Source organism: Callithrix jacchus, chromosome X, assembly GCF_049354715.1.
Source record: "Callithrix jacchus isolate 240 chromosome X, calJac240_pri, whole genome shotgun sequence".
Taxonomy (NCBI): Eukaryota; Metazoa; Chordata; class Mammalia; order Primates; family Cebidae; genus Callithrix; species Callithrix jacchus.
This window is the reverse complement of record NC_133524.1, coordinates 3,761,821-3,789,238: the sequence shown is the minus strand read 5'-3', so window position 1 is coordinate 3,789,238 and position 27,418 is coordinate 3,761,821. Positions and strand designations below refer to the sequence as shown.

General features: G+C 46.4%; 1 protein-coding gene across 2 annotated transcripts in view; it reads left to right on the top strand.

The window, feature by feature from the left end:
- Positions 1–27,418, top strand: part of PRKX (protein kinase cAMP-dependent X-linked catalytic subunit) — a 104,837-nt gene that overhangs the window by 52,353 nt on the left and 25,066 nt on the right. The window contains exons 3-4 of one of the 2 annotated variants that reach the window (XM_008988903.4): positions 9,089–9,352; positions 19,619–19,738. In XM_008988903.4, the coding sequence (XP_008987151.1) occupies positions 9,089–9,352; positions 19,619–19,738 (384 nt within the window). The remainder of the gene's footprint in view (positions 1–9,088; positions 9,353–19,618; positions 19,739–27,418) is intronic. The other variant, XM_035289368.3, reaches the window with a different exon arrangement.

Below are 27,418 nucleotides of genomic sequence, written 5' to 3'. Positions count from 1 at the left end.
ATACTTCTATCTATGGGCAAACTACTTCTAAGAAGATTTATAGGAGGACGCTTTAAGTCACATAGCAGTGACAGAGCTTTCAAGATTACCGCCACCTTCTGGCAGCTTCCATTGGGTTCTATGGGAAGATGCTTTTCGAGCAGTGCAGTAGCAAGAGCTGGTAAAGTTCACAGTCACAAGGTGGATTGCCGGTCTGAGGGCAGCCTTCCACAAGAACTGGAGCAGGGTCCTACAACTCCTTTATCAGGAGGAGTGGCTCTCATCCCAAGCCTGCCAGACAGCGGGTATCTTTACGATACTGAAAGGCTCCTCCTGGGCCATGGGTTCTTGTCCTGGTGTAACTGTTTTCCCTTAAATCATGCTCTGCACTGTGTCTGCTCCAGACATTCCTCCGATTATAAGCTGCTTATGCCTTAATTCATGCTCTGTACTGTGTCCGCTCTAGGCATTCCTCCGATTATGAACTAAGATATAATTATAGGTATATACGTAGGGAAATATTCATACTACCAACTATTATATGGCTATATATAGAGGATTATATAAAGGGATTCATCAAGCCCTATTTCTATAAACTATTATATGATTATATAAAGGATTATATAAAAGGACATAGCCGAGTAGTAACACTATAAAGTGAGATATTCCTCAAGCCCTAACTGTGCCACGGTTCTGCTTAGCTCTCATTCCTTGGTGCCTATATGGGGGTGTTACCCACAAAGATCTGTGCAGATTATTATCCTAGAGTGGGGTAGATGGGGGAAGATACAGGATATATCCAAAGAATGTGTTGCAAACTATTTGATGTGGGGAGGACGAAGAGAGAGAGAGAGAGAGAGAGAGAGAGAGAGAGAGAGAGAGAGAGAGAGTGTGTGCATGGCATGCATCTTTTCCTCGCATATTTGAGTGTGTGTGTGTGTGTGTGTGTGTGTAGCCATGCATCTTTTCCTTACGTATTTGAGTGTGTGTGTGTGTGTGTAGGGGCATGCATCTTTTCCTTACGTATTTGAGTGTGTGTGTGTGTGTGTAGGCATGCATCTTTTCCTCGCATATTTGAGAGTGTGTGTGTGTGTAGGCATGCATCTTTTCCTCGCATATTTGTGTGTGTGTGTGTTTGTGTGTGTGTAGGCATGCATCTTTTCCTCGCATATTTGAGAGTATGTGTGTGTAGGCATGCATCTTTTCCTCGCATATTTGAGTGTGTGTGTGTGTAGGCATGCATCTTTTCCTCGCATATTTGAGTGTGTGTGTGTGTAGGCATGCATCTTTTCCTCGCATATTTGAGAGTGTGTGTGTGTAGGCATGCATCTTTTCCTCGCATATTTGAGAGTGTGTGTGTGTAGGCATGCATCTTTTCCTCGCATATTTGAGAGTGTGTGTGTGTAGGCATGCATCTTTTCCTCGCATATTTGAGTGTGTGTGTGTGTAGGCATGCATCTTTTCCTCGCATATTTGAGTGTGTGTGTGTGTAGGCATGCATCTTTTCCTCGCATATTTGAGAGTGTGTGTGTGTAGGCATGCATCTTTTCCTCGCATATTTGAGTGTGTGTGTGTGTAGGCATGCATCTTTTCCTCGCATATTTGAGAGTATGTGTGTGTAGGCATGCATCTTTTCCTCGCATATTTGAGAGTGTGTGTGTGTAGGCATGCATCTTTTCCTCGCATATTTGAGAGTATGTGTGTGTAGGCATGCATCTTTTCCTCGCATATTTGAGAGTATGTGTGTGTAGGCATGCATCTTTTCCTCGCATATTTGAGTGTGTGTGTGTGTGTAGGCATGCATCTTTTCCTCGCATATTTGAGAGTATGTGTGTGTAGGCATGCATCTTTTCCTCGCATATTTGAGTGTGTGTGTGTGTTGGCATGCATCTTTTCCTCGCATATTTGAGAGTATGTGTGTGTAGGCATGCATCTTTTCCTCGCATATTTGAGTGTGAGTGTGTGTGTGTGTAGGCATGCATCTTTTCCTCGCATATTTGAGAGTATGTGTGTGTAGGCATGCATCTTTTCCTCGCATATTTGAGTGTGTGTGTGTGTAGGCATGCATCTTTTCCTCGCATATTTGAGAGTATGTGTGTGTAGGCATGCATCTTTTCCTCGCATATTTGAGTGTGTGTGTGTGTTGGCATGCATCTTTTCCTCGCATATTTGAGAGTATGTGTGTGTAGGCATGCATCTTTTCCTCGCATATTTGAGTGTGAGTGTGTGTGTGTGTGTAGGCATGCATCTTTTCCTCGCATATTTGAGAGTATGTGTGTGTAGGCATGCATCTTTTCCTCGCATATTTGAGTGTGTGTGTGTGTGTAGGCATGCATCTTTTCCTCGCATATTTGAGAGTATGTGTGTGTAGGCATGCATCTTTTCCTCGCATATTTGAGAGTATGTGTGTGTAGGCATGCATCTTTTCCTCGCATATTTGAGTGTGTGTGTGTGTGTAGGCATGCATCTTTTCCTCGCATATTTGAGTGTGAGTGTGTGTGTGTGTAGGCATGCATCTTTTCCTCGCATATTTGTGTGTGTGTGTGTGTGTGTGTGTAGGCATGCATCTTTTCCTCGTATATTTGTGTGTGTGTGTGTGTGTAGGCATGCATCTTTTCCTCGCATATTTGTGTGTGTGTGTGTTTGTGTGTGTGTAGGCATGCATCTTTTCCTCGCATATTTGAGAGTATGTGTGTGTAGGCATGCATCTTTTCCTCGCATATTTGAGTGTGTGTGTGTGTAGGCATGCATCTTTTCCTCGCATATTTGAGAGTATGTGTGTGTAGGCATGCATCTTTTCCTCGCATATTTGAGTGTGAGTGTGTGTGTGTGTGTAGGCATGCATCTTTTCCTCGCATATTTGAGAGTATGTGTGTGTAGGCATGCATCTTTTCCTCGCATATTTGAGTGTGTGTGTGTGTGTAGGCATGCATCTTTTCCTCGCATATTTGAGAGTATGTGTGTGTAGGCATGCATCTTTTCCTCGCATATTTGAGAGTATGTGTGTGTAGGCATGCATCTTTTCCTCGCATATTTGAGTGTGTGTGTGTGTGTAGGCATGCATCTTTTCCTCGCATATTTGAGTGTGAGTGTGTGTGTGTGTAGGCATGCATCTTTTCCTCGCATATTTGTGTGTGTGTGTGTGTGTGTGTAGGCATGCATCTTTTCCTCGTATATTTGTGTGTGTGTGTGTGTGTAGGCATGCATCTTTTCCTCGCATATTTGTGTGTGTGTGTGTTTGTGTGTGTGTAGGCATGCATCTTTTCCTCGCATATTTGAGAGTATGTGTGTGTAGGCATGCATCTTTTCCTCGCATATTTGAGTGTGTGTGTGTGTAGGCATGCATCTTTTCCTTGCATATTTGAGAGTGTGTGTGTGTAGGCATGCATCTTTTCCTCGCATATTTGAGTGTGTGTGTGTGTAGGCATGCATCTTTTCCTCGCATATTTGAGAGTATGTGTGTGTAGGCATGCATCTTTTCCTCGCATATTTGAGAGTGTGTGTGTGTAGGCATGCATCTTTTCCTCGCATATTTGAGAGTATGTGTGTGTAGGCATGCATCTTTTCCTCGCATATTTGAGAGTATGTGTGTGTAGGCATGCATCTTTTCCTCGCATATTTGAGTGTGTGTGTGTGTGTAGGCATGCATCTTTTCCTCGCATATTTGAGAGTATGTGTGTGTAGGCATGCATCTTTTCCTCGCATATTTGAGTGTGTGTGTGTGTTGGCATGCATCTTTTCCTCGCATATTTGAGAGTATGTGTGTGTAGGCATGCATCTTTTCCTCGCATATTTGAGTGTGAGTGTGTGTGTGTGTGTAGGCATGCATCTTTTCCTCGCATATTTGAGAGTATGTGTGTGTAGGCATGCATCTTTTCCTCGCATATTTGAGTGTGTGTGTGTGTGTAGGCATGCATCTTTTCCTCGCATATTTGAGTGTGTGTGTGTGTGTAGGCATGCATCTTTTCCTCGCATATTTGAGTGTGTGTGTGTGTGTAGGCATGCATCTTTTCCTCGCATATTTGAGAGTATGTGTGTGTAGGCATGCATCTTTTCCTCGCATATTTGAGTGTGTGTGTGTGTGTAGGCATGCATCTTTTCCTCGCATATTTGAGTGTGAGTGTGTGTGTGTGTGTAGGCATGCATCTTTTCCTCGCATATTTGAGAGTATGTGTGTGTAGGCATGCATCTTTTCCTCGCATATTTGAGTGTGTGTGTGTGTGTAGGCATGCATCTTTTCCTCGCATATTTGAGTGTGAGTGTGTGTGTGTGTGTAGGCATGCATCTTTTCCTCGCATATTTGAGAGTATGTGTAGGCATGCATCTTTTCCTCGCATATTTGAGTGTGTGTGTGTGTGTAGGCATGCATCTTTTCCTCGCATATTTGAGTGTGAGTGTGTGTGTGTGTGTGTAGGCATGCATCTTTTCCTCGCATATTTGTGTGTGTGTGTGTTTGTGTGTGTGTAGGCATGCATCTTTTCCTCGCATATTTGTGTGTGTGTGTGTGTGTGTGTGTGTGTGTGTGTGTGTAGGCATGCATCTTTTCCTTGCATATCTGAGCCATAGGGAAATAGAGCTGATAGAGCTGTGTATCTTCTCTTCAGCCCAGTTCACAGTTGGAGACAGTGGTCTTGCTATTGCTTTGACCATTTATGGTATTTTCAAGAGCTCAGTGTTAATCCCTGAATCTTCAATATCACACCTCGGCTGGTCAGTCGTAGCTAAATTTCCCTTCCACCTTGTGCCCTGAAGAAGTTTAGAAAGTCAGCAGCTGACACAGAAGTTTACTGTAAAAGTTCACTGGTAGGATAGTATTTGGACCTTGGAAAATATTTCCCCACCAGAACAGTGAAATCATGGTTGTCTTCTAAGCTCATCCACAGAGTACAGTTTGACCGTCATGCATTTGAGATACCATGCACGTATCATGAAATATGGCTGAGAGGAATACTCTTGCCCACCAGGAATGGTGCAAAGCAGAAACGTAGGGCATTTAGCTGCAAGAAAATAACTATAGATGCAACTGGGAGGTGGAAGGAGGTGCGTATGTGGCAGGTCTTTAGAATGCCAACAGGCTGCTCTAGGAAACAACCACTACATAGAAGACAACCAGAACGCCTGTGGTGGCACACGCCTGTAATCCCAGCTACTTGGGAGGCTGAGGCAGGCAGGACAGGCACTTGAACCGGGAGGGGGAGGTTGCAGTGAGCCAAGATTGCACCATTGCATTCCAGCCTGGGTGACAGAACAAGACTCTTGTCTCAAAAACAAAAAAGAAACAAACAAAAAAACCCACTCCAACAAAATCCCTCTCCCTGCTGTGTACTCTCCCTGCGTCCGTTATGCCTTAGCACCGCACGTTGTGAGCCTGCTGAGCTGTCAGAAGTCAGTGGCAAGGTGGGACACAGGTGCACAGCCTTCAGTAACTGAGAGAAAAAGAGAAAAAGAAATGTCAGCCTGAGCTTCCTGAGCTCCCTTCAGCCACCCAGCCGCGGAGGGGCGGGACCCCAGCACGGGTGGAGAGGAAGGCTCCTACAGCCTGTGTTTGTGGGTCACTACTCCCCCAACTCTAGCAGCACTGCAGAAGCTGCACATTTAAAAGTGCATTAGGTTAAGAGCCTTTTATATAAGAGTTCCATATTTTGCTGATACATATAAACATTGTGATTAGTCAAATAAATGTTTATTTAAAATTCATAGTAGCATGCTGTCCATTTTTTTTCTTTTAGAAATGGGGTCTTGCTCTGTCACCCAGATTGGAGTGCAGTGGTGTGATCATAGCTCACTGCAGCCTCCAACTCCTGGGCCCAAGCAATCCTCCCACCTCAGCCTCCTGAATTGCTGGGATGCCGCCAGGCCTGGCTGATTCTTTTATTGTAGAGACAGGATCTTGCTATGTCACTCATGCTGCTTTCAAACACCTGGCCTCAAGTGATCCTCCTGCCTTGGCTTCTCAAAGCGCTGGCTTGACAGGCATTGAGCTGCCGTGCCCAGCCTATGACTTTTCTTAGCATTAATCTCTGTCATTGCAAGCTGTCTCTCACGTCCTTGCCTTTATTCTGTGTTGTTTTGGTGGAAAGGCCCGTGCTAGCAGACAGCACCATCTGGTTGACCTTGAGTATCCCTCCCTGTCTGCAGGGAAGGTTTCCTGGGCATTGCCTTGTTTCCTTTATGCACCAGCATGGTGCAGCTCATTGGAACGAGCTTGCAAGGGAGCATCTGTGATAGCGTCATGATCAGATGAGATCCTGATCACAGTTAAGGACCTTTATGCTCCTGATTCTGCTGGGTGCCTTCTCCTGGTGAAGGCTATGCACTCATGGAAACACGGGCTTGCTGGTGTCTTCTAAGTCCTCTCCAAAAACAGAGCCCAGGTCAGATACGATGACTCATGTTTATAATCCCAGCACTTTGGGAGCACGAGGCGGGAGAATTGCTTGAGCCCTGCAGTTCAAGACTAGACTGGGCAACACAGTGAGACCCCATCTCTACAAATAATAGTAATAGTAATAAAAAAAATTAGCCAGGTGTGGTGGCATGCATCCATAGTCTTGGGAGGCTGAGGTGGGAGAATTGCTTGAGCCCTGCAGTTCAAGACTAGACTGGGCAACACAGTGAGACCCCATCTCTACAAATAATAGTAATAGTAATAAAAAAAATTAGCCAGGTGTGGTGGCATGCATCCATAGTCTTGGGAGGCTGAGGTGGGAGGATTGCTTGAGCCCAGGAAGTTGAGGCTGCATGAGCCGTGATGGTACCACTGCACTCCGGCCTGGCAGACAGAATAAGAACTTGTTTCAAAAACAAACAGGTTGGGCTCTGTGGCTAACGTCTGAATCCTAGCACTTTGGGAGGCCGAGATAGGTGGATCACCTGCGGTCAGGAGTTCGAAACCAGTCTGGCCAACATGGTAAAGCCCCGTCTCTACTAAAAATACAAAAATTAGCCAGGCATGGTGGCGCATGCCTGTAGTCCCAGTTACTCGGGAGGCTTAGGCAAAAGAATTGCTTGAACCCGTGAGGTGGAGGTTGCAGTGAGCTGAGATCGCACCATTGCATTCCAGCCTCAGCGGGAGCAAAACTCTGTCTCAAAAACGAGCAAACAAACACACACCCCAAATGAACAAAAATCCAAGGCTCTTAGTTCCAAATCTTGCCTCTTTCCCCTGACATCTTTAGGTGAAAACATTCTTTCATCATCAGTGCGTATCTCTGCAAACTGTATTTATAACTTGTACTGGGATGTTGAATGCACAGACCCACTCCAGTGTCTTGTGTTCCTTCTTTCCTCCCTGCCCCTCTCTCTTCCTCAGTGTCATTGCTGCGTTTTCTTCTATTAATCAACACCTCTGTAAGGAGAAGCACCTCGGGCAAGCTCCCACAAGCAAGTGCTTAGGAATAACCTCATTTGGGGCGTTTTAAAAGGGCTGCCTTTTCCCAGCAGGTTTGGGATGCAGTTTGCTAGTTTCTTGTTAATTCCCAGGCTTAGTGATAGGTCCAGGTTACTGAATCGGGTGTGATCTCTGATCTGTGTGTTGTAGGTTAGCTAGTTAGGGCTGCCATAACAGCATAGACTGGGTGGGTTAAACAACATTGATACATTTTTTTTTACAATTCTTGAGGCTACAATTTTGAGAAGAACGTATTGACAGGGCCAGGGCCTCCTGAGGCCTCTCTGCTTGGCCTGTAGACGCTATCTTCCTGTGTCCTCACGGGGTTGTCCCTCCATGTGTGTCTGTGTCCTCCTCTCAGAAAGAGTCCAGTCCTGTTGGACTAGGGCCCATTCTAGTGACCACATTTTACCTTACTCACCTCTTTATATGCCCGTCTCCAAATGCAGTCACCTTCTGAGACCCTGAGGGTTTGGACTTATGCATATGAATATGGGAGGACATAGTTCTGCCCAGAGCACCCTGTTAGCTGGTTTATTACGAGACCATGATATTTACTCTTCATTCATTCCAAGACAATGAGACCTTTATCCATTTCCCAGGATACACATACTGTAACATCTGTTGTTGTCTGAATGTGTCCCTTCCAAATTCATATATTGAGACAATAACCCCCAAAGCTATGGAATTCAAAGGTGGAGCCATGAGGGAAGCGATGAGATCGTGAGGGTGAAGGCGGCAAGCCGCACTAGTATCCTTGGTGAAGGGGCCGAGGGAGCTTGTTCCCCTGATCCATGGGAGGACACGGCAAGGACTCCCTTCCCTCAGGAATGCACCCTCCCCACACACTTCATCAGCGGGCACCTCGATCTTGGACTTCCAGCCTACAGAAGTGAGAGGAATACGTGTTTCTTGTTTGTCAGGCCCCCAAGTATATAGTATTTTTGTGATAGCAGCCGGAATGGACTAAGACAACATCTATGTAACATCTATGTAATTCATATTTTAATATCCATGTATATGCTTATCCTAATACCTGATAATACACCTATCTTAACATGTACATGTGTCTTAGCATCTGTCTACCGATGGATTACGCATAGAGTGACAGCTCACATCTGTCTGTATGCACAGCTTACCATCTATCACATATCTTAGCATCTACTTAACCTATATTCTAATATCTGTCTACACACGTAGAGCAACACCAATCTACAACTATCTACATCCATACCCTAACATCTCTATATACCTCTAGGTAATATCTATCTACATTCATGTTCTAACATCCATCTTTACGTGTATATTAACATCTATCTACACTCATACCATGGCATTCATCTGCATCCATACTGTAATATCTATGCATATAGATATCATCTATCTAAACTTAATTTGTACCATTGATCTCTGTCCATATTCTAAAGTCGGATAGATGCTAATATATGTGTGCATTCTGACACCTGCCTATACCTGTATGTTAACATCTGCCTTCACTGGTGTGCAGATATCTGTGTGCTCCATGTCCTGACATGTGTCCCCATCTATTACTCTGTCTGTACACACATCTTGGCGTCTAGCGGTACCTGTATCCCAACATATACCACAGTGTACAGCCTGCCCTGCTCTGATGGGGCCCTGAGCGTGTGCTGACGCTCAGCAAGCGGGGTGTGCCCTGCTCTGCTCTGACAGGGCCCTGAGCGTGTACTGTCCATATAGGTTCTGGACGTGGCATGACGAGCGCTTCCTCTACATGCTCATGGAGTACGTGCCGGGCGGCGAGCTCTTCAGCTACCTGCGCAACCGGGGCCGCTTCCCCAGCACCACGGGGCTCTTCTATTCAGCAGAGATCATCTGTGCCATCGAGTACCTGCACTCCAAGGAGATCGTCTACAGGGATTTGAAGCCGGAGAATATCCTGCTGGATAGGGATGGCCATATCAAGCTCACGGACTTCGGGTTCGCCAAGAAGCTGGTAGACAGGTAGGAGGAATGCGGACTCCGGTGGGATCTACGCTGCTTGGCAATGAGAAAGTCATGGTACTGTTGGCCCGTCAGGCAGGGAAAGATCGGGAACCAGAGTTTAAATCTCACGTGTGGGGACACTGAGAGAGCAGCAGCGCTGAGAGAGCCAGGTGTGACCCACACCTCTCTTTAGGTGGGCTGTGATTGCTGGCAAAGCGCCGGTGGATACAAACTCACTCTCCCTTACCCCCACTGTGGAGGAAAGCGGAACTCCACACTTCCATTGCTGATCTGAAATGATGAGAAAATAAATCATATCCAACTTTGAGTTACCCCGAGTATGAAATAGATCTGCACCGATTAGGATGCAGCATCTCTTAAAATGAAAGGCCAGGTGCCGTGGCTCAGCACTTTGGGAGGCTGAGGTGGGAGAATCACTTGAGCCCAGGAGTTTGAGGCCAGTCTAGACAACATAGTGAGACCCCGCCTCTACAGAAAAAAAAAAAAAAAAGGTTTGGCATGGTGGTGCATCCCTGTAGTCCCACCTACTTGTAAGGCTGAGGTTGGAGGATCATTTGAGCCTAGGAAGTTGAGGCTGCGGTGAGCCGTGATCACACCACTGCACTCCAGCCTGAGTGAAAGAGCAAGATCCTGTCTCCAAAGAAAAAAAACCAAACGGAATATTTCACACATACCTGCTCATACACACGCATTTACTTTATTCTAGTATCTATATTTCTATTATGATATATATATTTCCATTGTATATGTATATTAAATAGAAATATATCTAATGCTCTATTATTTTATATAACGATATAGTATATTTTATATACATATGATATGCTATTATATATGTAGAATACATTATCCTATATATTATGTAGTATCATAGGTATGCTATATATTATTATACTATTATACCTATAAGGTTTAAGGGGACACATTTCAGCCTTGAACAATTGTATATAGATATGTTTCCATACATGCATATACTCCATTGAGGAGAAAACGGTTATCCTTTTGTTTTGTTTGTTTGTTTGCTTTTTTAGATGAAGTCTTGCTCTTGTGACCCAGGCTGGAATGCAGTGGTGTGATCTTGGCTCACTACAACCTCCATCTCCTGGGTTCAAGTGATTCTCCAGCCTCAGCCTCCCAGTATCTGGGATTACAGGCATCTGCCACCGTCCCTGGCTGATTTTTGTATTTTTAGTGGAGACGGGGTTTCACCTTGTTGGCCAGGCTGGTCTCGAACTCCTGACCTCAGGTAATCCACCTGCCTCAGCCTCCCAAAGTGCTGGGATGACGGGCGTGAGCCACCACTCCTGGCCCCAGTGTGTGTAGTCTTGTATCTCTCACCCCCTCCCACCCTTTCCCCTAAGTCCTTGCAGCCCGTTCTGTCATTTTTACGCCTCAGCGTCCTCATAGCTTAGCTCCCAATGGATCTTTAATTGACATTCACAAAATCGACAGTCATAGGAAGTAAATTCACACGCCCAAGCTGCTGAAAAATACTCAGAAAGATTTTCGGTAACTCCACTGTCAGTTTTTCAATTAGATCACACCAATTAAGGTAGAATTAGATAGTAACATCAGTTCCTCTGTAAACAGGCTACTTTCAGACGCCCAGTATCGCACATGGCTAGCGGCTTCTGTCTGGATCAGGCAGGCCTAGAAAAGCATCTTCTGTTTTCGTATTCTTTGATGTGGTGGGGTTGGGTAAGGTGATAATTACACTAATTATACTCCTCACATTGTAGAACCATCTGCGTTTTTGAGAAACTTGATGTAGGGGCAGTTTCACACTAAATGACTCTCTTCTCTGGTGGCTTTTAGAAAAGGGCTTTCCTAGGAAAATTTTATGATGCATTTAAATTCCATCTGATTTTCCCCTGTAGAATTTCTTGTATTACATTTCCAAAAATAAGGCACGTGGAAATTAGGTGCATTTTACATGGAATAGGAAAGGCGCAGGAGTTTTTAAATAGTGGTTTCTAGCATCCGTGCTGCCCCCTCTTGGCAGCACATGGTATATTAGTACATTCTTTGTAATTCATTTTATTTGCAAGTTTAATTCAAACAAAACAGAGATAGAATATTTTATATATTTACTTGTTTATAAGTTTGACAAACCATATTAGAGTCCAGTGAATTCATGATGCCTATATCAGATTAAATGGATGAACATGGTTTAGTATATACCATGTAGCAATTATTTTATTTCATGAACTTGTGAAAATCCTAGAAAATGCCTCATTACTATCTTCATATATTGCTTTTACAGAGAACTGCATCTCACCCTGTATGGGTAGTGCAGGGTGTTTTTTGTGGGGCTTTTTTGTCCTTTTGACCCGATGTGCCTCTCTTCTGGCCTGGCCCCAGGGAAGTTGTATTCATGGTGGCAGAGACATAGCCCTGCCTCTGGTTCAAGATTCAAACAATACCTGTGCTTTTTGAATAAAACTTCAAAGAAATTCACTGTACCGTGGACCACTACAGAACAGATGGATCTAAACAGGGAGGCTTCATCTTGAATAACTTTTTTTTTTTGGAGTACAGTGGTGGGATCTTGGCTCACTGCAACCTCGGCCTCCTGGGATCAAGTGATCCTCCAATTTCAGCCTCCCGAGTAGCTAGGATTACAGGCATGCACCACCATGCCTGGCTATTTTTTATATTTTTAGTAGAGACCTGGTTTCCCCATGTTGCCCAGGCTGGTCTTAAGCAGCTGGCCTCAACTGATCCGCCTGCCTCGACCTTCCAAAGTGTTGAGATTACAGGTGTGAGCCCCACCGCGCCTGGCCTTGAGTAACGTTTTTGAACGTGTCCCAGAAAGAAGTGTGTTTCTCATTTTTCTCATAAGCATGGGGTAAAAACATACTTAAGCAGGTTGTAATTAAGTATTCCAGCCTGCTGTGTGTTTGTGAATAAAGCTGTGTGTCTCTTAATGAAGTTCCAGCAGTAGATGGAGGGGAGGGTTGAACACTGAGGTCGATGCTTACCACCACCAAACTACACAATTAAAAATGCTCAAAATGGAAAATTCTATGATTGTGTGTTTTACTACAATAGCAAATTATACATATAAAATCATAATTATGTATATAATTATAAATAACTATATAACTGTAATATTTAATTATACATAAATATATTAAATTTATATATTTAAATTTATCTCTAATATATTAAATATTTTAATATATTCATATATAAATTTAATAAAGATATTAATGTAATATGTTATTTACTAATATAACATATGTGTATATTAATAATCATTAATATATTAATATAACATTAGGATTATGATATATTAAATATAACGTAATTTTTAAACATAATTTAAAAATAAGTCATATGTTTAATACAATTAAATATATAATCTGAAATAATTTTAAACTTAATATTACATATTTAATTTATATATTATAAACATAACTACCAAATAATTATATATGCTCATAAATTATGATATAAATATATATTTAGAAAGTTATGTGTAGCTATAATTATACATTATTATCCATAGTTTTATATATATAATTTTTAAATTTAAATTTATGTATTAGTATGTGTTACCCATTTACTGTTTAGATTGTCAGTTCAAATTTAAATGTATATATTTATAAATACATAATTGTTTTCTGTATATTTGGTAATACCAGAAAAATGTTTCTAGTTACTTCAGACCTTTTCCCTCAGCTTCTTCCTTTGAGTATTTAACGGAAGCCCAGGAGGACCTGAGGTGTCGAGTCTTAAAGACTGTTTGTAGTTGGTGTCATTGCTTCCCCTTGCGCCCTGTTTAATTTTGCTGGATTTCATACTGGAGGTGGGTATTCCTGTGCTGAGGTTGGTCAGTTGTGTCTAGGAGCCATTGTCACTGAGGAAACCCCTTGCTGGGCCTGGGCTGGCCATCAGAAGCTGTCCCATGCTCGCAGACAGGCACCTTCTCCCTTAATGGGCCTGAAATTCTCAACTGTTTGCTCCCATCTGACAGTTCTAGGAACTGTGATTATGTCCCCATAAAAAACAATGACAAAAAACTTCCCTTTTTATGAAAAACTCCACACCCTGCTTCTTGATTGTAGCCCAAGATCCTACAAGAAAAGGCAATGTAGGATTTTCACCCTGAGTACGAAGCTAACATCTATTCCTGCATTCCCAAACCTCCACGAAACACTGTCTCATACTTTTCTGATAAAAAGGAAAAACTGCATTTGTTTCTGTACTCAAGTGTAAAAGCTCTCATCAGCTGTCCTTCCTCCTGAGCCCCACCGTGCCCCTGTTAGGTGAGTGACATGCTCACCACGTCATAAACACAGCCATGAGGAGAGACAGAAAGTGATGCTGCAGACACCACCTGCTAGGAAGGACCAAAGAGGGACTTGACTCATACCCAACTTGGAGATGTCATCCATTTCTCTCTCTCTTTTTTTTTTTTTTGAGACAGAATCTCGCTCTGTTGCCCAGGCTGTAGAGCAGTGGCACAATCTCTGCTCACTGCAACCTCCACCACCTGGGTTCAAGTGATTCTCCTGCCTCAGCCTCCCAAGTAGCTGGGATTACAGGCGCCCACCACCGTGCCCTGCTAATTTGTATATTTTTAGTAGAGACAGGGTTTCACCATCTTGGCCAGGCTGGTCTTGAACTCCTGACCTCGTGATCCACCCACCTTAGTCTCCCAAAGTGCTGGGATTGCAGGCGTGAGCCACGTGCCCACCTCTTTTTCTCTTTTTATTGTGGTAAACCACATTTAAAATGTACCTATTTACATTTTTTATTTTTTGGAACAGAGCCTTGCTGTCAGCCAGGCTAGAGTGCAGTGGTGTGATCACAGCTCACTGCAGCATTCCACTCCTGGGCTGAAGCAATCCTTCTGCCTCAGCCTCCTGAGTACCCAGGACTAGAGGTGTAAGCCACCATGCCTGGCTAATTTTTAAATATTTTTGTATAGACAGGATCTTGCTATGTTGCCCGGGCTGGTCTGGAACTCGTAGGCTCGAGTGATCCCCCTGCCTTGGCCTCCCAAAGCGTTGAGATGACAGGATGAGCCACTGTAGCCAGCCTGTTGGAGCCATGCTAATGTGCACAGTTCGGTGGCATTTACTGCACTCCCCATGTCTGCGGCCATCACCTGTCTCTAGTTCAGAACACTTCATCATCCCCAAAGAGACCGTGCACCTGTTAAGCAATTATTCCCTGTTCTGAGCCAGAATGATCTCATCTGAACTTGATTGCAGGCACAGAGACCCTGTTTGCACATAAGGTCCCATTCACAAATACCGGGTTTACGACTTTGGTGGGTGCACAGTTCAGCCCAGTGCAGGTGTGGTGGAAGGCGGGGCAGTAGGAACACAGGAGTCATTGGATATCTCTACTTTACCGAGAATCCTACTCTTTTTTTTTTTTTTTTTTTGAGACGGCGTTTCGCTCTTGTTACCCAGGCTGGAGTGCAATGGCACGATCTCGGCTCACCGCAACCTCTGCCTCCTGGGTTCAGGCAATTCTCCCGCCTCAGCCTCCCGAGTAGTTGGGATTACAGGCACGCGCCACCATGCCCAGCTAATTTTTTTGTATTTTTAGTAGAGACGGGGTTTCACCATGTTGACCAGGATGGTCTCGATCTCTTGACCTCGTGATCCACCCGCCTCGGCCTCCCAAAGTGCTGGGATTACAGGCTTGAGCCACCGCGCCTGGCCCGAGAATCCTACTCTTAGCTCTGTTTCTCCTTCGTTAACATGGCCTCTTCCCTCCCCTCCCTCCGGCCATAGCAAAATGAGAGACATGAGAAAACAGAGCAGCAGGTGTGACCTTCCCTCTTCCCCAAAGCCAGGTGAGCACAAGGAGATAGGAACAGGAAGTGGATCACTCCCTGCCGGACCAGTGGTCTCGACATAAGGCTCAGGCTGTGCCGTCTCCTGTTCACAGCACTCTACATCTCTCCGCAGCGGCGTGTGTGTCTCTTTGTCCATCCAGCTAGGCACTGGGGCTTTTTACAGGAAGGAGTGACCAACAGGGCAGAAGTCTTCCAGAGGCAAGTTAGAACCCGGAAACTTATACAACCTTAGGAGTGTGTGCTTACCCTAACACAGAGCCAAAAAGAGCCTCATCTTTCAAAAGGTAAGCAGAGAAGTTGCAGCTAAGGCCTATAGGATGACCTGTGGCTGCCTCTGCTTGGGCTTCGTATCTGCTAAGATCGAGCTACTTTCAGGCCACTTTGGATGGGCTAGCAAAGTGGAAATACAAAACTAGCAGGCCAGTAACTCGATCGTCTTGCAGAATGACAGAAGCGTCCTGCATCAACGCAACTAGGAGTTGATTCTGCTGGGCGAGGTGGGGGGAGGAAGTTTCTAAAACAGTGTGCATTGTACTTTCCATTTGTAGACTTCAGTCTAGTGAGTGAGAAGCACTTAATAGGATCGCAAGGTGATCCTTGTTCCATACTTAGCTCTAACTTCAGAGACCTGCAGACAGAGTCACTCCCTTCCACATTCTTCGTGGGAATAGAGCTCGTTTTCTCCCCTTGTCTTCTTCCCTGTTTTCCTGACTTGTATCTGCTAGAGCCTGCAGTATTTTTTTTTTGAGACAGTGTCTTGCTCTGTTGCCCAGGCTGCGATGCAGTGGCACTGTCATGCTCCCGGCAGCCTTGATCTCCTGGGCTCAAGTGGTCCTCCCATCTTAGCCTCCTCACTAGCTGAGACTACAGGCGTACTTGAGCACACTTGACTTTTTTCTTTTTTTTGGTAAAGAAGTGGTCTTGCTATGTTGCCCAAGCTGGTCTGAAACTCCTAGCCTCAAGCAATCCTCCTGCCTCAACCTCCCAAAGTACTGGGATTACAGGTGTGAACCACCATGCTTGACCTTGTGGTACTTTTATTTCATGGATGGATGACAGAATTTGAAATGTGGATGGCAACTAGTTTGTTGTTATCCCACGGGTTTACATATTAATGTGGAAAAGTCTGTCACATGGAAAGAGGTATGGGTATGGAGGTGTGGTAGGGAAGGAAAGATAACAGTAACAGCATTTTGGGTGGGTTCCTGCATGCAGGAAGCTGAGCTGAAGCCAAAGTGTATGCCCGCACCACTGCAAACAGCGCAGACTCAGGCAAGTTGTGCTGGGTATAAAATAGACTTTGCACATGCGTGATATGTTGTGCAAAGAACTTGAGAGTGGATAAACAAGTACATTACCAGAATCTATGGAACTCATTTTTTGTTCTCTTTATATCCAACTTACAAAGTAAGAGTTTCTTCTTTCACTGATTTGAGTGGTAGGAGGGAAGGGTCTTTTACAAAGCATATAGATTTTTTTCTCTTCCAAGGGTGTTGCTTCTTTCTGCCTGTCTAGACAGGCTCCACACCAGGGCAGCACTTGGCAGGAAGGGTGGATGTGGTTTGGAGGTGTGCTACGGGTCTGAATTGCTGAAAGCCTCAAGTGACATTCTACCCAGCAGCAAAGCGCCAATGGAGTATGGCCCAGACCTGGCCCCGCTCTAGGGTTACTGATACTCAGCTCCTTTCCAAGCCTATAAGTGTCCAACTTCTGCTGCAGTCCTTGTTATCTTGCCTTGACTTTGTTTAGCAGATACTTCTGTATGCAGATTCAGCTCTTGCCATGTGCAGAGTGCAATTAGCAAGAGTGAGGTCTGGTAAAAAGAGAGTGATTGTTTATTTCAAAGGTTTCTTAGGGGAAGAAGTACAGGCTTCCTGCTGAAGGCTGCCACTTTGCTTTTAGCGCAGAAAGCAGGTACTTTTAAAGGAAAATGGCACACAGGGCAGGAAGTGTATTTCCGTCTTTCCACTGGTTTCCAGGGGTCAAGATATGTTTTTTTGCAGGGGGTGGTAAAGAGCCAGAGAACATATGTAAGCTTTGCAGACCATCTAGTCTCAGTTACAAGTATAGACTCTGCTCTTGCACATTTTTTTTTTTTTTTGAGAGAGTCTCCCACCATCACCCAGACTGGAGTGCAGTGGCACATTCTTAGCTCACTGCAACTTCCACCTCCTGGGTTCAAGCAATTCTCTTGCCTCAGCCGCTAGAGTAGCTGGGACTATAGGCACGCATCACCACACCTGGCTAATTTTGTATTTTTAGTAGAGATGGGATTTTACCATGTTGGCCAGGCTGGTCTCGAGCTCCTGGTCTTAAGTGATCTACCCACCTTGGCTTCCCAAAGTGCTGGAATGAGTAGTGTGAGTCACCGCGCACGGTGAATTATTTTCAGTGCCACCTTTTTTTTTTTTGAGGTATAAAGAATTTTCTTTTAAAAACTTTTATTTTAGGTTCAGGGGTACATTTGGAGATTTGTTACATGGGCAAACTGCATGCCACTTGGTGAACCGATTTTGTCAGCCAGGTAGTAAGCATCGTACCTGACAGGTAGATTTCCCATCCTCATCCTGCTCCCCACTTCCATCTTCCAGCCCCGGGTGTCTGTTGTCCCCTCTCTGTGTCCGCCCCCCTCCACGGTGTCTGTGGTTCCCCTTCTCTGTGTCTGCCCCCTCCACCTTCTGGTGCCCGGTGTCTGTGGTTCCCTCTCTGTGTCCGCCCCACCCCCACCTTCCGGTGCTGGGTGTCTGTGGTTCCCCCCTCCCTGTGTCCGCCATCCCAGCCTTCCGGCACCCAGTGTCTGTGGTTCCCCCTCTCTCTGTGTCTGCCCCCTCCACCTTCCAGCACTCAGTGTCTGTGGTTCCCCCCTTTTTTTTTTTCCTGTCTCCGTCCCCTTCCACCTTCTGGCGTCGCGTGTCTGTGGTTCCCCCTCTCCCTGTGTCCACCCCCTCCACCTTCCGGCACCCGGTGTCTGTGGATTCCCCCTTTCTGTGTCCGTCCCCCTCCACCCTCCGGTGCCCGGAGTCTGTGGTTCCCCCGCTCTCTGCGTCTGCCCCTCTCCACCCTCCGGCGCCCGGTGTCTGTGGTTCCCCCTCTCTCTGTGTCCGCCCCATTCCACCCTCCGGCGCTCGGTGTCCGTCCCCTTCCACCCTCCGGCGCCCGGTGTCTGTGGTTCCCCCTCTCTGTGTCCGCCCCATTCCACCCTCCGGTGCCCGGTGTCTGTGGTTCCCCCTCTCTGTCCGCCGCCCTCCGGCGCCGGGTGTCTGTCCTCCTCCACCCTCCGGTGCCCGGTGTCTCTGGTTCCCCCCTCTCTGTGTCCGTCCCATTACACCCTCTGGCGCTCGGTGTCTGTGGTTCCCCCTCTCTCTGTGTCCGTCCCATTACACCCTCTGGCGCTCGGTGTCTGTACTTCCCCCTCTCTCTGTGTCCGCCCCATTCCACCCTCCGGTGCCCGGTGTCTGTGGTTCCCCCTCTCTGTCTGCCCCCCTCCGCCCTCCGGCGCCGGATGTCTGTGGTTCCCCCTCTCCCTGTGTCCGCCCCCTCCACCTTCTGGCACCCAGTGTCTGTGGTTCCCCTTCTTTCTGTGTCTCTCCCCTTCTGGCGCTGGGTGTCCGCCCCCTCCACCCTCCAGCGCCGGGTGTCTGTGGTTCCTCCTCTCTCTGTGTCCGCTCTCCGGCGCCCGGTGTCTGTGGTTCCTCCTCTCTCTGGGTTGGCCCCATTCCGTCCTCCCACGCCCGGCGTCTGTGGTTCCCCCTTTCTCTGTGTCCGCCCCCCTCCACCCTCTGACGCCCGGTGTCTGTGGTTCCCCCTCTCTCTGTGTCCGCCCCCCTCCACCCTCTGACGCCCAGTGTCTGTGGTTCCCCCTCTCTCTGTGTCTGCCCCCTTCTACCCTCCGGCGCCTGGTGTCTGTGGTTCCCCTTCTCTCTGTGTCGGTCCCCCTCCATCCTCCAGCACAGGTGTCTGTTGTTCCCCGTCTTTGTGTCCAAGTGTAGCCAGTGTTTAGCTCCCACATATAAGTGGGAATGTGGTGCTTGGCATGTAAGTGCACTTAGGAGAACAGCCTCTCCACCTCCATCCATGTTGCTGCAGGGGACATGATCTTCTTTTTCCTTTAATTTTAATTTGATTCTTTATGATTTATACTAAGGCAGGTATATGTAACTCAAAAAAATGGAGTTTTCTTGCTTCTGAGCAACAATGGTAACAGTACCAGCCACAGTAGCAAGGATGAGAAAACCAATTCTTAGTTTCCAAGCCTGTTAAGAATTGTTTCTATGGAAGGGAATTGGCAAAAACAGTGTTACTGTCTTTCCCCAGTAAACTACTGCACAGGAGGGAAAGGGGGCATGGTGTTAACTAAATTATTGTAACAATCACAGCTTCTAAGGTGACTGCATTAGCCAAGCATCACTGAGTTTTGTGGGGGCCTGTCTCTGTCGCCCATGTAGGACGTGGACCCTCTGCGGAACACCTGAGTACCTGGCCCCCGAAGTCATTCAGAGCAAGGGCCACGGGAGGGCCGTGGACTGGTGGGCCCTCGGCATCCTGATATTCGAGATGCTCGCGGGGTAAGTAGAGTCTCCGTAGAGAATCTTCATCTTACAGGCCAGCACCCCTTCCTCCACCCATTCATCCCTTGGCATTTTTGCAGTCTTGAAAACAGTCTGTGAGTGTAGCAGACACAGTGTGGCTGCACACACATCTGCTGCCCTGCTGAGGTGGGCAGTGCGAATTGGCAGTTCAGCTTGTTTGAATAAGAGACAAAAATTGCGAAGTAGTGAAGGAGCCACCCATGCATGCCTGCTGAGATTTTTATACGTAAATATCTATGTCTTCCTTAAATACAAAATAAACGTTCTGGGCTGGTCTGAAGGTAGCGAGTTATCTCAGTTGATTTTCATAGTTAGTTACAGGTTGAACTCCTTGCTCCACTCTTTCCCTCCTCACTTCTGCACTTGATGAATCTTAAAAAGAATTTAAAAATTAAATAAAAAAATCTTCCGCACAGACCCTTTCTGAAGTAACCTGCAGAGCTCAGGAGGGCACAGGTTGGGTCAAGGTAAATCAGCCAAATACAATTGGTTTCTGGATGACCAGCGTGCAAGGAAGGCAAGAATGTGTTTTTCTTCTAAAACCCCATACTTGTTATGGGAAAGGAGTCCTGATCCAGATCTCAAGAGAACGTTCTTGGATCTCTCACAAAAAAGAATTCGGGGAAAGTCCATAGAGTAAAGTGAAAACAAGTTTATTAAAAATAAAGGAAAGGAATAAAAGAATGGCTACTCCATAGGCAGAGCAGCCCCGAGGGGACTGGTTGGCTATTTTGATGGCTATTTCTTCATTTTATGCTAAACAAGGGGTGGATTCTTTGTGAGTTTTCTGGAAAAGAGGTGGGCAATTCCTGGAGCTGAGGGATCCTCCCCTTTTAGACGATAGAGAGTAACTTCCTGACATTGTCATGGCGTTTGTAAACTTGTGGCACTGGTGGGACTGTCCTTTAGTGCCTGCTGCATTATAATTAATGTATAATGAGCTGTGAGGTCAGTCAGAGGTCACCGTTTTCTCCATCTTGATTCTGATGAGATTCGGCCAGTTTTACTGCAGCCTATTTCATCAACAAGGTCTTTGTCACCTGTATCTTGTGCTGACCTCCTATGTCATCCTGTGACTTAGAATGACTTAAGCATTGGGAATGCAGCCCAGTAGGTCTCAGCCTCATTTGACCCAGCCCCTGTTCAAGATGGGAGTCGCTCTGGTTCCGGTGCCCCTGATAGCTGTGTTGGGTGAGATTTGGAAGTCAGGGGAGGTGCCATCCTCCCTGTGACCACGTAACAGAGAGGTCAGTCATCCGTTGGGATGTCAGCATGATTCGGTGTTGAAGTCCAGCATGTGCCTGAGACAGCTCCACCATGACTTGCCCAGAAACATAAAGGAAGCATGCGGCACTTGGAAACCCAGGATGTTGGCGTCACCCTCATTCGGTTGTTAATATCTGGCATGCCTGTTAATTCCCTAGGACAACTCAGTAGCATGGCGCTTTTCCAGATAGGAACCTGTAGGAAGGAGTGAGCTACGTGTGCAGAGGAGCTGTTGTACTGTGTGCCTCTAGACAGGATGAAGATGAGAGGAAGCCCAGGCAGGGAGGGCCCAGAACGCGCCGTGCTTCGCCACTGCCAGCACTGCTTCCTAGGTTCTCTCTTTTCCTGTGTGCTGCTTTCTTCTGCTTGCCTCTGAGTCTCAAAGACAGACACCAGCATATCCTCTGAATGCTGCCCATGTTGCAAAAGTCAGATCATAAGCCAGATTCTCTGTCACATCTCTCTGATTCCCTGCAGCGGGTAAAGACCAGAGGTTTTCTCTGGGAAACCTTCCCTTTCAGTTGGAAACAAAGCAGGGAAGGAAGACAGGTGTTCTCCTGCCGGGAAGGCGTGTCTAAGCTGGATCCTGCTGGCAAAAGGAGCACCAAATGCTTGTTCCTGGGGGTGTGGGGCATGTAACATTCTAACATCTGCCTTAGGAAATCCAGTCAGTCACTGACTTTGTTTGGGGAGCAGGCAGGGGTCATTTTCCCAAGTGCTTATCTCTGCCATCTTTGATAAAGAAAGCGAATCCTTCAATTCCCACACTAGCCTAGGGATCAGAGCGATGTTGAACAAGCACTGCCTAAGAATTCCAGCACAAAACCGGAGCATGAGATGCCAGAGGAGGAGAATGGAGCCCGTGAAAACCTGTATTTCATTGTCTGGCTATCCATGTATGTCATTTGTCATCCATCCGTCTACCCACCTGTCTGTCTATGTCTGTATGTTATCCATCCATCCATCCGTCTACCCACCTGTCTGTCTATGTCTGTATGTTATCCATCCATCCGTCCACCCCCCCGCCCCTTCATCCGTCCATCCATCCACCCACCCACCCCTTCATCCATCCAACAGTCCACCCACCCACCTCTTCATCCATCCATCCATCCACCCACCCACCCCTTCATCCATCCATCCATCCACCCACCCACCCCTTCATCCATCCATCCGTCCACCCACCCACCCCTTCATCCATTCAACAATCCACCCACCCACCCCTTCATCCATCCATCCATCCACCCACCCACCCACCCCTTCATCCATCCAACAATCCACCCACCCCTTCATCCATCCATCCACCAAGCCACCCACCCCTTCATCCATCCATCCATCCACCCACCCATGCACCTATCCTTGTCTGTCTCTATGGTCTGCCTACCTATTATGTATGTATCTGTTTATCCATTCATTCTTACCTATCATCTGTTTAAGCTGTCATTTATATATGTATATGGCCATCTCTGTATCTCTGTGATCTTTTGTCTGTCAGCAGCCTATCATCTGTATATATACCTATCCTCTGTCATTCATGTATCTATCCATCTACTTCCTATTCTTCTAGCTTTCGATTTGCCTATCCATCTACTTAGCATCTGTCTTTCTAACTGTTGACCTACCTACCTATCCATCTGTCAGTCATCTATCTACCTATTCCTCTATCTGCTTTTCTATATGTCTACCTATTTATCAACCATCTGCCTACCTACCTACCTACCTACCTTTCTATCTAGCTATCAGTCATCTACCTACCTATCTACCTGTTGGTCTTTTGATTTTTCCATTACTCTTTGCTGAGACATGCCTACAAATCACATAGAACCAAACTTCTCAATATGCACCCTTGCCTGTGATGTCCTAGGCAAACCCAAAAGGTTAAAAACAACTGAGGCATATTGATCGGTGTCCACCCCAGGAAAAGGACCACATTTTCCTTCGGTGGTAACACTGACCACACGAGGGCAGCATTGACTGAGGATCTTTGTATCCTGGAGTCTAATACTTTTAAATAGAGTGAGGTTCTTGTACCCCAAATTTTATTGATTATAGGATGGAGAATACAATATACTATTAGAACATAATATTGTTAAACTATAATATAGAATTATTAGAATATAATTAAAACAGAGTATTAGTCTCAGGGCATGCTGAAGTTAAAAATACATAAAAATAAATTTTAAAAGAATAGAATATTACACTCAGAATGACTGTATTAGAATTATTTTATAAAGTTACCAGAATTGTTAGTAGGCTGTAATATATTGGATTATTTGATATATTAGAATAGAATAGAAAATAACCTAATTATAACCTAATTGAAAATGAATAATTAGGCCAGGCACGGTGGCTCACACATGCATGCAATCCCAACACTTTGGGAGGCCAAGGCAGGCAGGTCACCTGAGGCTGGGAGGTCAAGACTGCAGTGAGCTGTGGTCTCACCACTGTACTTCAGCCTGGGTGGCAGAGACCCTGTCTCTAAAAAAGAAAAACATTCTTGAGGAGGTTGGCCATGTCTTCTGCGTTCTGCGAGTCTCTTTAGTGTCCAGCTGTCACAAGGGCTGCTGGCTTCTCCCTTTGTCTGCTGTGATGTGTGGCGTGTTGTTTAGCCGAGGCATAGGAAGAAAATGTATCACTATTCAGAGCTGGGGTCAGAAAAATGACTTCACCCATCCCTGAATTGAGGTCGGGAAACCACCCTGGGACTCCACTTTGAGAGCCACTGCTGTGATGGCCAAGGCAAGGTGCCCCGGGACTATTTTCACCCTCCACTCTGCCCCAACCCTTGCCCGCCCCAACGTGCTGCCGCTTCCGCTTCACCTGGCCCTCCACTTCCCCTTCTCATCTCCCACCTCAGCCTGCTTCATCTGAGGAGCGCACACTTTATTTATTTATTTATTAAGTATTATTATTATTTTAGAGGGACTCTAGCTCTGACACCCAGGCTGGAGTGCAGTGGCACGATGTCGGCTCACTGCAACGTCCACCTCCCAGGTTCAAGCAATTCTCCCGCCTCAGCCTCCTGAGTAGCTGGAATTACAGGTGTGTGTCACACCACCTGGCTTTTTGTATTTTTAGTAGAGACGGGATTTCACCATGTTGGCCAGGATGGCCTTAAACTCCTGACCTCAAGTGATTCACCTGCCTTGGCCTCCCAAAGTTCTGGGATTACAGGCATGAGCCTGTACATGGTTGCATTCAAATTAATGGTTATATTAAATGGTTACATTAAATTTAATGGTTACATTAAAATTTTACTGGCAGATAATAGAGCTAGGGGCACAATTGGCCTGCATTTTTTTCTTTTCTTTTTTTTTTCTGGCAGACAGTCTTGCTCTGTGGCCCAGTCAGGAGTGCAGTGGTGCAATCACAGCTCACTGCAGCCTCAATCTGCCGGGCTCAAGCAAACCCCCCACCTCTGCCTCCTGAGTAGCTGGAATGACAGGCACACATCACTGTACCTGTCTAACTTCTTTAAAATATTTTGTAGAAATAGGGTTTTGCTACGTTGCCCAGGCTGGTTTCAGATTCCTGGGCTCAGGAGATCCATCTGCCTCGGCCTCCCACAGTGCTGCGATGACAGCCGTGACCTACTGCGTGAGTGTTTTTTTTCTTTTGAGACAGGTTCTTGTTCTGTGTCCAGATGAGTGCAGTGGCACAGTCATAGCTCACTGAAACCTCCACCTCCTGGGCTCCAGCGATCCTCCTGCCTCCGCATCCTGGGACTACAGAAAGCTGTATCTGGGAGCTCAGGCACACACCAGCACACCCAACTCATTTGTAAAGTTTTTGGTCTCACTGTGTTGTCAAGGCTGATCTTGAACTAGGCTCAAGCAGTTCTCCTGCCTTGGTCTCTCAAAGTGCTGTGATTACAGGCATGCCCCATTGTGTCCAGTGTTTTTCCTTTTGAGGCAGGCTCTCACTCAATTGTTGCTGGGAGCAAGAGGCTGGAGCGCAGTGGCACAATCATAGCTCATCGAAGCCCCCACCTCCTGGGCTCAAGTTGTCTCCCGCTTCGGCTTCTTGAGTAGCTGGGACCACAGGTGCACATCACTATGCCTAGCTAGTTTTTAATTTTTTTGTAGAGATGAGATCTTGCTATGTTGTCCAGGCTGACCTTGAACTCCTAGGCTTAAGCAGTCATCCCACCTTGGCCTCTCCAGGTGCTGGGATGACAGGCATGAGCCACAATGCCCAGCTTGGGCACGAATTTTTTTTTTTAGTTTCTTTTTTTGAGACGGAGTTTCACTCTTGTTACCCAGGCTGGAGTGCAATGGTGTGATCTCGGTTCACCTCAACCTCCGCCTCCTGGGTTCAGGCAATTCTCCTGCCTCAGCCTCCCGAGTAGTTGGGACTACAGCGCGTGCACCACCATGCCCAGCTAATTTTTGTATTTTTAGTAGAGACGGGGTTTCACCATGTTGACCAGGATGGTCTCAGTCTCTTGACCTTGTGATCCACCCGCCTCGGCCTCCCAAAGTGCTGGGTGCTAGGCGTGAGCCACCGTGCCCGGCCTGGGCATGAATTTTTAAGGTGAAAATCTTGAGCTTGCATTCATGCTGATTAGCAGATCATCCTTGCAAGTAGAGCTGTCACCACAGATCAGTTTAACATGCTTAATATGCCGAATGCCATATAATGAGAATTTATTTCCCACTTGGTGAGAATTGGAAGCAGTCTCTATATTTAGAGACAGAAATGTGAGGGTTTGAGAGGGCACTGCCCAGGCGTCCAGGGAGTGCTGTTTCTCACACATACCCCCCACCCCACACACACACCCCGGGGAGTGCTGTTTCTCTCTCTCTCTCTCTCTCACACACACACACACACACACACACACCCAGGGAGTGCTGTTTCTCTCTCTCTCTCTCTCTCACACACACACACACACACACACACACCCCCAGGGAGTGCTGTTTCTCACACATACCCCCCACCCCACACACACACCCCGGGGAGTGCTGTTTCTCTCTCTCTCTCACACACACACACACACACACACCCAGGGAGTGCTGTTTCTCAGACACACACACACACATACAGTCATGCACAGACTCTCTCTCTCACACACACACACACACACACACACACACACACCCAGGGAGTGCTGTTTCTGTCTCACACACACACACACACACACACACACACCCAGGGAGTGCTGTTTCTGTCTCTCTCACACACACACACACACACACACACACCCAGGGAGTGCTGTTTCTCAGACACACACACACATACAGTCATGCACAGACTCTCTCTCTCTGTCTCTGTGCGTTTTCTTTTGGGAAGGAAGATCAGTTAGTGCTCACCTATTATTTATTTGTTTCTACTTATTGAATACCTTTCGCATGATCTTGTCATGTAATGTCTGCTGACCAAGAGCATTTCATTTATTATTCTCCATAAATGTTTTTAGGTGTGTATGACACATTTCCTCCCGGAGTTTAATGTTCCAGTCCTGTATTTGTACATTTCCCTGATGAAATCACACAGCTAAATGTTTTTGGACAGGGCCGCCACCCAAACCCAGAAAGAAACGGGAATGCGACTCCCCCAACTACCGTTATAGAGAATGCTGCTGGCGGATGAGGGAGGTTGGGCTTAGGAGGCAGTTAACATCTGAGGAATCAGCGTTGGCGAGGATCGGATGAGTGTCTGTACTTGGAGCTCCGCTTCTCAGCCTGGCCTGGGTCGTTTCTCAATATGTGATTGCTCGTAACTCCAGAACCAATGGCCAAGAGAGATACACTAATGGAAAAGTCACCTTCCTGCTAAAGAGCAAAACTGAGCAACTGAAATGTTTCAGAACGAACGAATGCTGTTTTAGGGCCACGTCGCACACACCTAATGCTTTACATTCCTTCAGTATCTTTCATTTCCTCATGTAATCCACTGCTTCTCTGTCACCTCCCCCATTCATTTCCATTTTTATAGTTCGTATTTCTTTAGTTTTTCTTTGAATTTTTCTTCACTGCAGTGGATTGGATAGTTCATATGTGTGGCTCTAGGTATGAATGTCCCGGCGCTGTTGTTAGAGATTGCCGCAGATGGGAAGGTTTAAACAGGAGAATTTTATCCTCTCTCAGTCCTGGAGATCAGAAGTTTGAGATCAAAGTGTCTCAGGACTGTGCTCCAGGGAAGGCTCCTTCCTGCCTCTCCCAGCTCCTGGGGGCTCCAGCATTCCTGGACTTGTGGCCGCGTCACTGCAGTCTCTGCCTCCGCCTCCACGTGGGTTTCTCCTCTGCAGTGTCTTATGAGGACACCTGCCACTGGATTTGGGTCTACCCAATTCCAGGATGATCTCGTCTGAAGCTCCTCGAGTTAATTTCTATCTGCAAAGACCCTATTTCCCAATAAGGTCCTATTCACAGGTCGTTAGGGCAAAATCAC